This window comes from Theropithecus gelada, chromosome 1 (assembly GCF_003255815.1).
Source record: "Theropithecus gelada isolate Dixy chromosome 1, Tgel_1.0, whole genome shotgun sequence".
Classification (NCBI taxonomy): domain Eukaryota; kingdom Metazoa; phylum Chordata; class Mammalia; order Primates; family Cercopithecidae; genus Theropithecus; species Theropithecus gelada.
In genome coordinates this window covers 70,560,792-70,574,312 of record NC_037668.1, presented here as the reverse complement: position 1 = coordinate 70,574,312, position 13,521 = coordinate 70,560,792, and the positions used below count along the sequence as shown (strand labels likewise).

Genomic DNA, 13,521 nt, shown 5'->3' with positions numbered 1-13,521 from the left:
TTCAGGTCCTACACTCTGCATTTACTTGCTCTGTAACCTTGGGCAAGTCACTTTCTCCATCAGCCTAGTTCTACATATGGCAAATGCAGGTCATTGTTAGTTGCTGTGAGAATTCAATGAGTGTAAAGTTCCTAGCACATCTCTTCCTGGTGAACGACAGGGTTCCCATGTTAGGCAAGGTTATGGGTGATGTCATTTCCAAGCCTGGTGCCAGAATCACACTCTGCCAACTGGCTACAAATGAAGAGGGCCCCTCACTCTGGAAGAGTAGGGCCCCAAATTCACAAGAGAGGTAGACAGAGGTCTTTTGTATTTGTTAGAGGAAGGGTTCTTTTGTATTTGTTAGAGGAAAACTGGGTGAACACTAAACTTCGATGTAGAAAACACTGAAATCTGCCATGTGGAGCCAGGCCTAAACCAGGAGGACAGGAAACCAGACAGAATCCGTGCTAAGCTGTCAGCCTTGGGGACTAAACTATTGCTACTAAAAGCAAAGACTCTCATTATGGGTTGTAAGATTTCTCTCACCTTATCCCACCCTTCACCCCCTACTCCCTGTCACTGCCATTCTTCCTACGCACAGAGTAAGTGCTCAATCAATAACATTGAGGGCCAGGTGTGGTGGTGTGCACCTGCAGTCCCAGCTACTCGGGACACTGAGGTGGGAGGATCACTTGAGCCCAGGAGATCAAGGCTGCAGTGAGCTGTCATCACACCACTGCACTCCAGCCCAGGCGACAGAGCAAGATCCTGTCTCAAGATAAAATAAAGTTGACCTCAAAATAAAGTTGAAAAGGTTCTCATGCTTGGTACTGACTTGCCACAGAGCAAATGGTCCAAGGCCATATTAAGAGGCCACACTGGCTCCTACCTCCAGGCAAGTCTCCTAAGTGGCTCCTCCTTCAGAAGCTAAAAGGTAAATCTGGTGAAAAGAGCAACAGCTGGCAGTCAGGGAGGCCCAAGTTTGAACTCTGCTCCACAACATACTTGCTGTTATGACTTCACAGCAAGTGACTTTATCTTTACTCACTTCCATGTCCTCTTCTTATTCCTTTGAGGGTTGCTGTAACAACTACATGAGATAAAGAATGTAAATGTGACTGATGGAAACAATTGCATGTAGTGGATGCTCAATTAATGTTAGTTCCTTTCCTTTCCCCCTTCTCTTCAAAGGCCCCAGAAACTCAGTCGGCTTTCTTTTGCTTTCCAGAGCATCTACCCATCTGTCTTTCTTAGAATTCAACTCCCTTGCAGAGTGGGTTCAGTGGGACAATCTCCCCAGCTCCCCACTTCCCCAAATAAGTACACGGGTCCTTTTCATTGAAGGGTTTTACTGCTAATCACTCTGGGGAAAACAGAGGCAGGTTGGGGAGGTTGGGGGAGGGATAACAAGTAACAAACATTGGGGAGTGTGAAGGTCCCTGGGTCATGGCTCCCTGAGGGTTTCCCTTTCATTTCTAAGGCAGGACCTCAGATCTCTTCTCCAGACCAAGGAGGCCCCTTCCATTGAGAAGGTCACTCCTCCCAGCCCAGAGATCTAGAAGCAAAGTTGGGGCACAATAGGTGGGAACTAGCAGGACACTGCAGTGCACTCCTACCTAAGCAAGTTCACAGACAATTTGGAGAACCTTCAGATAGTGACACCCATCTCATAGGTACTTCCTCAAAGGCCAGGGGACTGCTGCCTTAATGACACGAGCATGTTCTGAGCCTACCCTATTTCTCTTTCACCCCAAGAAAGTGAAGCCAAGACTGGGTCCTCTGACTTTTCAGCACGAGAAATTGGCCCGGAAAGAGGCAAGGGTTTTTACTCCAGAGTCCCTTATCAGGACTTCCTGAGATCCTGACTTCAGAGGCAATACAAAACCATTCTCCAAAGTGGGATGAAGGGCTTGAGGTCAAGGTAGCAGCAGCAGATGCTCAAGATCTTCCTCCAATAGGTTGGGGTCTCTCGCTCTCTCTCCTTCACTCTAAATGGGGCTCTCCTTCAGCTGGAATCTTTCCCAGCCTGCTCGCCCAAGTGAGTTTTCTGGTGGCGGATGAGATTGGAGCTCCGGGAGAAGTGTTTCCCGCACACAGTACACCGGTAGGGCTTCTCCCCTCTGTGGGTCCTCTGGTGAGCTCCAAAGTTGGAGATATCGCTGAAGGTCCGCCCGCACTCAGTGCACTCATAAGGTCTCTCACCTGTGTGGGTGCGGTGATGCACGCCAAAGCTGGAGCTGTTGCTGAAGCTCTTCCCACACTCACAGCAGATGTAGGGCGCTGGCTCCAGGTGGGTCCGGTGATGCACAGCTAGTGTGGCGCTCTGGCTGAAGCTCTTGCCACAGATGTCACAGCGGTATGGCCGCTTGCCTAGGTGATCTTGCTGGTGTGTGGTGAGGTCTGAGCGCCGCCGAAAGCTCTCCTGACACTTGGGGCATTTGTAGTGTTTCTCTTCCAGGTGGATCCGCTCGTGCCGGATGCGGTTGGAGCTTCTCGAGAAGCTCTTGCCACATTCAGAACACTTGTAAGGCTTCTCACCAGTGTGGATCCGCTGGTGTGTTCTCAGGTTGGAGGTATTATTGAAGGTTTTGCCACACTGGGCACATATAAAGGGTTTCTCATCTGCCTCATGCCTTGGATGAGCAATGGGATCCCCTGGCTCTCGAGCCGGGACAGTGACTTTCTGCCATGGTTTTTTTGGATGAGTTTCTTGCAGTTCATCCGACAGGCTCTCTTGCCCATGCTCCTTCTCCCCAGGTGGGATCCAAGAACCCTCTGAGTCATCCACTCTCCAAGGCTTACCCCCTTCCCCTTCCTCAGGCAGGTGTGGTTCTGGACTCTGCTCCTTCTCACTGCCCATCTCTGAACCCTGAGAATGAACACAAATGGCCAACACCTTTATTCTTTGGGTTGGGCCAGATCATAGGATATCTTTTGTTCAGTTTGAAGGGTACACACCTTCCCCATGGGACCATCCACTAGAAATAACTTCAATCAACTGGAATACTTGGATAGAACACCTTTACTTGCTACCTTTTAAGTGACAAACTTTCAGAGATATTTAAAGCTACCCACCAGAGCAAAAAGAAGGCACCGGCTTTGTCCACCACCACCAGATGATATTTGTGCCATTTGAATAATGTCACTCTTCTTGATACCACTAAGCAACGACAATCCAGACTATAATTCATGGGCAAGTAAAAGAGCTTTCATTTTGGGATAAGTGCAATTTTTCTGCCTAACTGTAAGTTAACTGTAACTCTTTTTATGTTTAATCCTTTTTGAAAAGCCTGCCTTACAAGTATCCATCTATTTGCCAGATTTCAAAATGAACAAAACAAAACCTCTAAATCTTGAGGCTCTCCTAGGTGACAAGGCCCAGCTTTGCCTTTTCTTGAGATTTCTGCCACTGTACCCCTCTCCAGACCACAGCAGAATCTAGTAAGTAAACATCTGGGTTAATACCTGGGACCTCCAGGACCTACTGTGGGGCCTGGGCTGTGTTTCTTCTGATCAGTCAGTGCCCTCCACTACATTCTCAAACACCACACAAAGTCCCACCCACTGCCCCCTCCACGCACACGCATGCATGCACACAAGCAAGCAGAATCACACATACATACTCACACCATACACAAAGCCACATTCTCAAGTGACACAGTCATACTCACATACCAGACACACTCACATTCTCATACCACACACAACAGCCACACAACTACACACCACACACCTACACACCACACACAACCATACATTATCATACCACACACATACACACTACACACACATTTAGCCACATGCCACAGCCACATAGTTACATATATGTCTACACACATATACCCACACACCACACACAAGCACACACTCACATACCAAGTACACACAAAGATAAACACAGACACAGACACACAAACCACACTCCCCACACTCCACCCCAAAACTAAACACATAAGAGTGCCCAGTACAGGCCTTGATTTGTGCAAACATCAGTAAATGTGTGCTAAGCCTCACAGACTCCTTTAGGTTCCTACAGCCAAGGACAGGGAAAGAGTTGGGGTGAAAAGTACCTCTGATGAGAGTGATAGCATTTCCTCCAGGCCTTGAAGAAATAACGACATTTCAGCAGAGTGGGCTGGTGAACAGAGTGACATGAACAAAGGGATGAGGGAGAGAAGCACAAACTATCACAGGACACTGATGATAGAAAATGAAAGACTGATAATTCCTTCAAGTCTGCAAGTATTTCTGGAAAAAAACACAGAATGAAGAAAGAGGTACTGACTACATTTAGGGCTGGATTACAACTGTGACGCATACTAACTTTATTACTCTCTGCAAATTATTCAACCACTCTGAGCTTAAACTCCCTCATCACTAAAATTGTGATACCTACCCACACTACAAGACTTTGTATTAGAAAAAAATGCCTGTAATACTCAGCAGAGTGTGTGACACATGCTGTCAATCAGCAAATAGCAGCTGCTGTTACAACTGTTGAAGACATTATATCCAGGCCCTGTGAAGAACACAAGAAAAAGATCTTTTAAACGATCTCATTAAGAAAAAACTTTTAACTTAAAAATAGCATAAAACTGTATATAACCTTCTAAAATGTGAAATACAGACAGACTGTCAACTCTTTAAGAACCAGAGATTGACAAGCTTTTTCTGTAAAGGGCCAGATAATATTTAGTAAATATTTATGGCCATGGGATATCTGCTGTAACTATTCAATTCTGCTACTGTATCACGAATCATTAAAGCAGCCATAGATAAGACATAAAGGAGTAAGTGTGGCTGTGTTCCAATAAAACTTTATTTAAAACAGGAAGTGAGCTGTAATTTACCAATCCCTGTTAGTGTTCCTTGAAGAATTTAGATAATCAATATGAAAAATAATTGACTTGCTTTACTTCCAAAAACGCAAGTAAACATGAGAAACTATTCCGTGATACTTAGACACTGTTTCCTGACCATCCTTTAAAAAATTTAAGTCACTCCCACACTCCCAGTCCCCCTGCCCCATAGCATATCTTACCTTCTGACATTTTCTTTATGTCAATTATTTATTGTCTGCTTCCCTAAAACATAAGTTCCATGAGAGCTGATGTCTTTGTGTTTTTTTGGGGGGTGTTTTTTTTTTTTTTTTTAATTTACCAATGTAACCAAAACTCCTAGAGTAGTGGCAGCCATACACAGTAGATCCTTCATAAGTATTTGTTGAATGAGCTGAATAAAACACCAGCTCTGTCTTCAGAACCCAGTTCATGGTTACTTGTGTCTATTCTCACCCACTTTTCCTCAGCAATCTCCTGATTCCTGCCTTTCTCCTTTATGCACTTACAGAATCTTGTGCTTGCCTTATAGTGGTTTGCAATTAACTACTTACATGTCTGTTTCTACTAGCAGTTTATAAGCAACTTGAGGAAAGGGACTGGGTCATATTAGTAATCTCCTTCTGCAGCATAAAGCTGGGTGCTCAAATGTCTTTGAATGTATAAGTGACAGAATGTGATCTTAATTTACGCCACCATCCCATCCCCCACCCCCTGCCCTGCTCCCATCTGACCCACGGCTACAGTATCTCTATGCTATGAGCTATTTGGCCTCCATTCCAAAATTGCTATTCTGAGAACCTATAATTTACCAAGCTCCAGCTCTACCCAGGGCTGGATGCTAGGTCAATGTAAGAGCAAAAGGATTTAGGATTATGATTACCACTCACAGTTTGTGATACAGTGTAGTGACACAGACCATGAACTGCAGAAATTGTCTTACGATGCAGAAGGTTAAGTTCAGGGGACAGGGGCAGGAACTGGGCCTTAGGCACCTTTGTACCCACTCCTCAGTGTCTAACACAGCACTGGCACATTATTAACATTTTTCAAAGCTCATATCAAGTGCTAAGCTGTGAACTAAGCACCATACATGAATCATCTAATTTCACTTCACATCATCCTTATTTTAGAGATGAGAAAGCTGAGGCTCAGAGAAATTAAGTACCTTGACCAAGGGCCCACAGCAAGTAAGTGGCAGAACTGGGGCCTATGCCCATCACTTCAAAGCCAGTGCTTTTAACCATTATACCAGTACTGAAGGAGAAAAGGAGAGAAGACGGGAAGGAAGGAAATAAATAAAAACAGTACCGCTGAAGTTCACATGACACAGGTGTATCTCCCTGATGAGATCAGGGTTGAGCAGTTTCATGGAAGAGTAGGTATTTGATCTAAGACTTGCAGGATGGGTAAGACTGGGACGCGCAGAGATAGAAAGCCAATTACCTACTGAGACGAGAATGAAGCTGAAGTACAGAGGCACTTTCACATCACACTGCAGAGATTTTGGGGGAAAAGAGGTCTATTGGGCTTTGTCTTCCTGGGGGCTCAGCTGCACAGGGAGAAGCATAGGTGGAAGGGGCTGAGAAGTGGAGAAGGGGCCAGGTCTAAGAAGTTAAGAGCCAAGAAGATGGGGCTAGTGATCACAGATGATGACGGTGAAGGGGCTAGGTTAAAAGGAAGGGGCTAAGCCATAGTGCGGTATGGAGGGCCAAAGTTACAGGTCTTTGGGGCCAAGTCAAGGGCTGCGGGGAGGAAGGGGAGAGAGGAGTTGTGAAAGACCAAGGGCAAAGTGTTGACGAACAGGGTAATTGTACAGGGAAGCTAGATAACGGGTCAAAGATAGAGGAGGACCAAGGAAGCCAGAGGGTAGCAGGAGCTGGTCAGGGAAGAGGGAGCAAAGACTGCCAGAAGTGTCACAGGGCCAGGGCCCAAGAGGCTGGGTTGTGTGTTGTGGGGCGGGGAGAAGCCAATGGCGGAGGCCCAAGGGGACAAGGGCTGGTTTCAGAGATTGCCGGCGGGCTTGGGGCCGGAGGGGTGGGAGAGGAGGAAGGGCTGATCCTAAACGTACGGTCAGTGGCAAGAGTGCCGTATACTCAAACCCAACAGAAGGGCCGGGGAATAGGGTGGGGACAGCCACCTGGCTGCGTCGTCCGGGGACCAGGGCCGAGGGTCGGGGCGGATGGTCCACAAGGCCCCTTGGCTTCCCACTCGGTCCAGGGAGCAAAGCAGCAGCCTCCAACTCCTCGGTGAGAGTGAAGTGGCCGTGTACAGAGTTCCCCGCGAAGTCGTGTCCGCCTCCCCCCGCGACCTCGGGCCCAACCCGGACCCACCTCACTCCCGCTGCTCGGTCAGGGACAGCACCGCCTCCGTAGGCAAGGGAAGGCGCTGGGGCCGGAGCCGGAACCCAGGAAGGATCCTCCCTACTACTCCAGGATTGGGTTCTTAAGATAATCCTTTATTTCCATTGGCTACTATAACTGCCAAAACGCAAGCGACCTAGTGGGACCGCCAATAAGCTTTGACCTCCGGCGTGGCATGCTGGGAGTTGTAGTCCTAAGGAAGCGCGTAGACTCGGAGAAAACTTGCAAAGTTTAGAACGCAGCTGAAGAGATTGGGTTCCGTCCTAAGGTGGGATTTCTTTCCGTGCTCGCGCGTTCAACCCCAAGTCTCAGGGCCACTCGTCTGGGAAGTTGTAGAATCTGTATAGCTAACCTACACAACCTCCAAGGGGGCACGTACTCAGAGTTCCTTCTTTACTTTGAGTTGGTAACCCTTGACCGTCCTGTAGACATCCAACGAAGCCAAGAGTATGGCACCGCACTCAAGGTTTAATAACTTAAAATCAAAGGAGGGTAGAGCTGGAAGGGAGTTTAAAGATAAAATAACCCATTCTCCTTATTGGAGAAGCGAAAAGTACCCGTCCAAGGAGCAACCTCCAGGTCTCCCAGCGTCCCTGAGTAGGGATTTTCCCGGGTTCTGCATGCATCCCTAATTAAGCCTGACACTTACTCATCAATCCAGACACAACAAGATCACCAAAGTATCCAGGACTATGTCATTTTTTTCAGGTTTTATTTTTTAAAATAATAAAAGACTAATAGAATACGTAGACTAACTACAGGCTTCTCATAGCTGCACAATATTTCAGTGCACAGAACAAGGAGCATTGCCTTCAGAGCTAGATAAATCAAGTATAAAACCCCGCTCTACCACCTAGCCATTTGGAGTACCAACTTCCTCCCCCATAAAATCCCTGGCAGAATTACTGTAAGGATATTTTATATACATACATAAATACTCATGCATGTGTATGTGTGTATACATATACACATACATATATGTATATATGTTGTATATAGTTGTAAGGTTATATGTACGTATAATACATATATTGAGGTTATTTCTTGATGACATTAACATTCAAATCAGTAGACTGATATGTATATACATATATACGTGTATAATACACATACGTATGTGTATATACATATACACATATACACATTAATATATACATGTGTATATACATGCATACATGTGAATATGTATACATACATATGTGTATCTGTGCATACATATACACATGCATACATGTTACATATATACATATGCACCTATATAATAGATATGTATATATCCACATACATATATACATGTGTATATGTATGTATGTAAGTATTCTGCCTCCACAAGCTGACAATGTGAGTTAGTTTTAAGACTGGGATATTCAGGAACGCATGTTTGGAACTGAATGTGGGTGAGTGAAATATGTGTACCTGATGAACACTATTTGTTTATAAATTGATAAAATACTAGAGAGCAGACTCGGGAATAAAACTATGGCTTTAGTGTGAATGGTGGCTAAACCTTGCCTTGGGGGACTCAAAGCTCTTTGAAAACCAATCTCTTACCTTCCCCACAACTCTTCATTCGCAATGAAAATAACAGCATACCAAAACACAAATACCAAACTTTTATTTTAAAACTGTACAAAAGCAAACAATTCCACTGAGTCACTGTGATAGTTAATCTTATGTACCAACTTAACTGGGTCACAAGATGCCCAGTTATTTGGTCAAACATTATTCTGAGTGTTCCTGTGAGGGTGTTTCTCAATGACATTGACATTCAAATCAGTAGACTGAGTAATGCAGACTGTCCTCCCAAATGTGGGTGGGCCTCATGGAATCAGTTAAAGGCCTGAATAGAACAAAAGAGCTAACTCTGCCCTGACTAAGAGAATTCTTCCTGCCTAATAGCCTTTGGACAGGGCCATCAGCTTTTTTTCCCTGCCTTCAGACTTGAATTAAACGTCAGCTCTTCCTTGGTGTCAAGCCTGCTGCCATCAGACTGGAACTAAACCATCAGCTCTCATGGGACTCCATCTTGCTGACTTACCCTGCAGATCTTGGGATTTAACCACCTCCATAATCATGTGAGCCAATTCCTTATAATAACCACCGCCCCCCTGCCCCAATATATATTGATTCTGTTTCTCTGGAAAACCTTGACTAATACAGGAACTAACAGAGAACTTCTGACAAACAGAAAGATACAGTTTCTGTTGGATAGAACTCTGTATTCATCTGCAAACTGATAACCAACATCTCCACAATTAGGCCACAGATCTCATTATGTGGTGTGACTTAAAAGTGACTAGGCTTCTGCAATACGCACCCAAAAATCAAGGTCATTATTCCATCCTCACACCTAGTCTACCAACTTCCTATTTGAAGTCAATACTCTCCAACCTAAGAGGCTGTTTGCTACACAGTCAAGTATTCCAGTACAATGGTCTTGTGGGGAAAAAGAAAGCTTCTACGTTGGTGGTTAAAACTGCCACTTTTTCTAGTTGGGCCTCTCTGAATCTCAGAAAGGGCTGGCACAACAGATTGATTCATAAGACAGTCACAACAGACTCAACAGACTGAGCCTCTGAAGGTCTCCAAAGTCAGAGGGCAATATACAGCTGAGCTCTCTGCAGCTGTGCTTCCCAGTAACCTGATTGCTCCTGAGGCTTTTCAGGATTATAGCAACTGTGTTTAAAGTCCCTGTACCTAGTTATCAACAGGCAGATTAGCTTTTGAAAGCATGTACATTAGCTCTGGATATCACCAAACTACGTTGTAAACAGCATTAAGAGAGTAGAAAAGGATGTGTTTTACTCCTCCCCCAACTCATTCCTGAAGAAAGAGGGAAAGAGTGAGTGGTCTAAAACATGCTTGCTTTTAGAAAGCTGACTTTGGGGGCCAGAGGCCAGAACTGAGAGAGAGAAAGAGAGAAAAGCAGCCCTTGATGGGATAAGAAGTCAGGGACTGGGGGCCATAACTTCTTGACTAAAGCTTGAGGGCAGGATGAGGCAGAGAAAGTGTCTTCTAAATAACCCCTGGAGAAGAGAACTCTTTCCCCTGAACCTGTGCTATATCTTGGTAACACATATTCAACATCTCCACCTACACCTAAACTGATTGGTTTCCAGGAATCCTCCCTTCAGGTCACTGGGAACTTCAATTCCTTAGAAGAAAGGCAAGCTTCAGAACTGAGTTCTGGGAGAAAAGTGGTACAAATAGAAACCACAAAAGGGTCTGGATTGGGTTAAGGAGAAGAGACGTTCCAGAATCATGGGGTTGGACCAGGCGACTGAAGTCCAGGGTGCTGGGCTGGATGGTGATGGGAGCAGGTAATGTGGCATATCCCTAAAAAGAAGGAACCTTGAGCCCCTGAAGGGCTGGGCCAAGGTCAGAGGGCAAGGACAGGATTATATCCTTCAGCTCTGGGCCCTTCGGGGGTAGTAAGGAAGAGTTCACTTTCAGGGACACATCTCCATTAGCATGGCCTTTCCCTTCTGGCTTGGGGACAATTGATTCCTCTGATTTGTGTAGTTCTGAACAAATGACTAGAGGTGCCGTGTTTTTTCCTCCATCGTGAAGGCAAGGTTCAAAGAAAGGGCGAAGGGGGCCAGAGAAACTGTGGGTGAAAGTAAATATGTGGGACTTGTCGGTCACATTATAGAAAGAGATGACTCCTGCTTCATAGTCCAGGAAAATCCCCACACACCGTGGAGGCTCTTTAAGGCGGAAGGAGGTCTGCGGCGATGTGAGAGCTTCATACTCATTCCCACGACTCTGTCGCAGAAGCCAGTGTCCATTGGCAGGTGAGGCAGTAACCTTCCCCTTCCTGCTCACTGACTCACTACATACCCCAAGAATCCATTTGGTCTTGTCTCCCACATACACCTCCCAGTAGTGGCAGCCAGTCGTGAAGTACTCAGAGCCTAGGATGCTGACGACGAAATCAAATCTCTGGGGGTTGTCAGGTACAGGCTGCCTTCTGTCTCCAAGCCTTACACATCTTTGGTCGTCAGAAAGGATGAGTTTGGGATGTGCTGTTTCTGGGTCCAGGGTCACTGCCACTGCAAAGAGACATAGACAGGTGAGGCTTGGAAGCCTAGTTCTTAAGGGATGTGGGGATAGCTTTGGAGGGAAAAAAAATATTTAGGTCTGCCATCACTGTCATTAGCCCATTGTAGTTCACGGATTCCCGCCCCTACCATGTGTACTGGAATCAAAGAATTTTCTCTTTCAAAGAACAGGTCTCCTGGTCGATTACTAGGTAATAGAAGAAAAAGTTCTTCTTCATCTGTCTGTGAAGCTGCCTTAATCCTTAGGAAATAACTACCTGCTATGAGTTAAGTGTGTCCCTCAGAAGTTCATGTGTTGGAACCTTAATCCCTCATTGCTGCAGTGTTCAGAGGTAGGGCTTAGTGGGAGGTGTTTGGGTCCCTCACAAAGGGATTAATACAGTTTTCACAAGACTGGGTTTATTTCTCTGGAGAGTGGGTTGTGATAAAACAGATCAGGCACTTTGTCTCCTCTCCACTTTTGCAGGCACTCACTTGCCCTTCTGTTTTTCCAGAAGCAACTATCACCATACTATGAAGTAGCACAAGGCCTTCACCAGATGCAGTCGCCCAATCTTGGACCATCCAGCCCCGGAACCATAAGCTAAATAAACCTCTTTCCTTGGTAAATTACCCAGTCTCAAGTATTCTGTTATAGCAACAGAAAACAGAGTAAGACACTACCTTTGTCTTTGATGTTCCAAAAGAATCAAATGTGTGATGATAAATATAGGGTTTGATGTTAGGTCCTGTAGCCACATAGCATATTTGAATCTCAGCTCTGCCACATGCTAGTTATGTGACCTTGGGCTTGTTATTCATCTCTGAACCTTAGTTTCCTCATCTGTAAAATGGAAATAGTAACAGAACCTGTGTTGTAGAGCTATTGCGCAGACTTGATGAACTAATGACATAGTGCCTCATTTCTACAGTGAGTACATGATGTTCATTTTGTCACCTAAAATTATTACTTATAATTATCTGCTTTATTTTTATTTTTATTTATTTTATCTTATCTTATCTTATTTTATTTTATTTTATTTTATTTGAGGCAGGGTCTCACTATGTTGCCCAGGATGGAATGCAGTAGGTATTCACGGGCATGCAGTCATACATAACACAGTACAGCCTTGAATTCCTGGCCTCAGGTGAACCTCCCACTGCAGCCTCCCAAGTAGGTAGGACTAAATTATTATTTTTAAATGTTAATATAGAGAGAAGGATTCTTCCTTAAAATTGTGGATTATGAGTGTCACAGTGAGTCTCCTTCCTTCCCGAAATACAGCAAACAGGCTCTTCTTGGAGAGTTAAGTCCATACGCAGTTGAGGTGGTGGCAATAAGCCAGATTGTAAATGTGAGACAGAAGGGTTTGTATGTTCCCAGAATGCCAGCCAAGGTGACTTGGAGTTCTTTCCAGTGGCCAACTCATAATTCATTGTACTCTGCCTGAAGGAAGATGGTGTGAACAGGAGAAGGATAAAAGCCTAGAAAATTGATAAAGATCCCAAAGCAGTGAAAAAAAAACAGATCCCATTTGAACAGCAGCAAAAAATGCAAACTATTTAGGAATAAATTGAAAGAGAGGTGCAAATCTTTTCATAATGTATATTGTTGGGGCATCTGCTCAATCCATTCCCTTCTTCTCTGAGAATCTTAATCACCACCCCTAAGCAAATTGGTCTGCAGAAAAAGAAGAAAAAGCATATGTGTAGAAAGAGGTGGAAGCAGGGGCTATTTATCTGGTTGTGGGACAGGAAGGACTTCCCAAACCTGAAAGCATGTACATAGGAAAAGATGAATGCATTTGACTACGTAAAAATAAAACACTCATGCATCAGAAAAATACTATAAGGAAATGCAAATGAAAAATAATTGGTGACAAATATGACAGAGAACTAATATACTTTATCTAGAAAGAGTCCTCACAAATAAAAAGATAGCCCAAATAGAACAGGAACAGAAAGTCACACAAAGAAGAAATACAAATAACCGATAAACATAGGAAAAATCTCAAAAATCACAGAAAACCCTTAAGAAGACCAAACTTAATATTTATCAGCGCTCTAAAAGAGGGGATACTTTCTAAATCTAAATACGACCTAAAATCGATCACAAAGATTTTTTTAATTTGATAGGCAGATATACAGATTTGATTTAAAAAATGTTAAATGACATGCATTCCAGAGGAATGAAACAAAATCTAAGGTTACAAAGCCATAAGGAGGATGTGCTCTGAAATGCGGATCTATCTGATTGTTATAACTTACCAAAATGCAACCGGGCTCTTCTCCAGCCTG

The 13,521-nt window shown here is 44.5% G+C and overlaps 2 protein-coding genes across 10 annotated transcripts in view; both read right to left on the bottom strand.

Annotated features, from left to right (window-relative positions):
• Positions 1-1,314: 1,314 nt before the first annotated feature.
• On the bottom strand, positions 1,315-7,238 carry ZNF691 (zinc finger protein 691). 8 transcript variants are annotated; one of them, XM_025394956.1, is made up of 4 exons: positions 7,154-7,238; positions 4,379-4,501; positions 4,053-4,230; positions 1,315-2,851 (listed from the first exon to the last, which is right to left on the bottom strand). In XM_025394956.1, exons 3-4 carry the CDS (start codon positions 4,134-4,136, stop codon positions 1,988-1,990), a joined length of 948 nt encoding a protein of 315 aa, XP_025250741.1. In that variant the 5' UTR covers positions 4,137-4,230; positions 4,379-4,501; positions 7,154-7,238; the 3' UTR covers positions 1,315-1,987. The 8 variants fall into 8 exon arrangements, with proteins under 8 accessions (XP_025250741.1, XP_025250755.1, XP_025250773.1 ...); XM_025394970.1 differs by having other exon boundaries at positions 6,961-7,190; XM_025394988.1 differs by lacking the exon at positions 7,154-7,238 and adding an exon at positions 3,058-3,142 and having other exon boundaries at positions 1,315-2,878.
• Positions 7,239-8,777: 1,539 nt separating this feature from the next.
• ERMAP (erythroblast membrane associated protein (Scianna blood group)) overlaps positions 8,778-13,521 on the bottom strand; it is a 35,055-nt gene continuing 30,311 nt past the window's right edge. The window contains exons 11-12 of one of the 2 annotated variants that reach the window (XM_025380980.1): positions 13,492-13,518; positions 8,778-11,235 (exon numbers count right to left, since the gene is read on the bottom strand). In XM_025380980.1, the coding sequence (XP_025236765.1) occupies positions 10,520-11,235; positions 13,492-13,518 (743 nt within the window). In that variant the 3' untranslated portion in view covers positions 8,778-10,519. The remainder of the gene's footprint in view (positions 11,236-13,491; positions 13,519-13,521) is intronic. The other variant, XM_025380988.1, reaches the window with a different exon arrangement.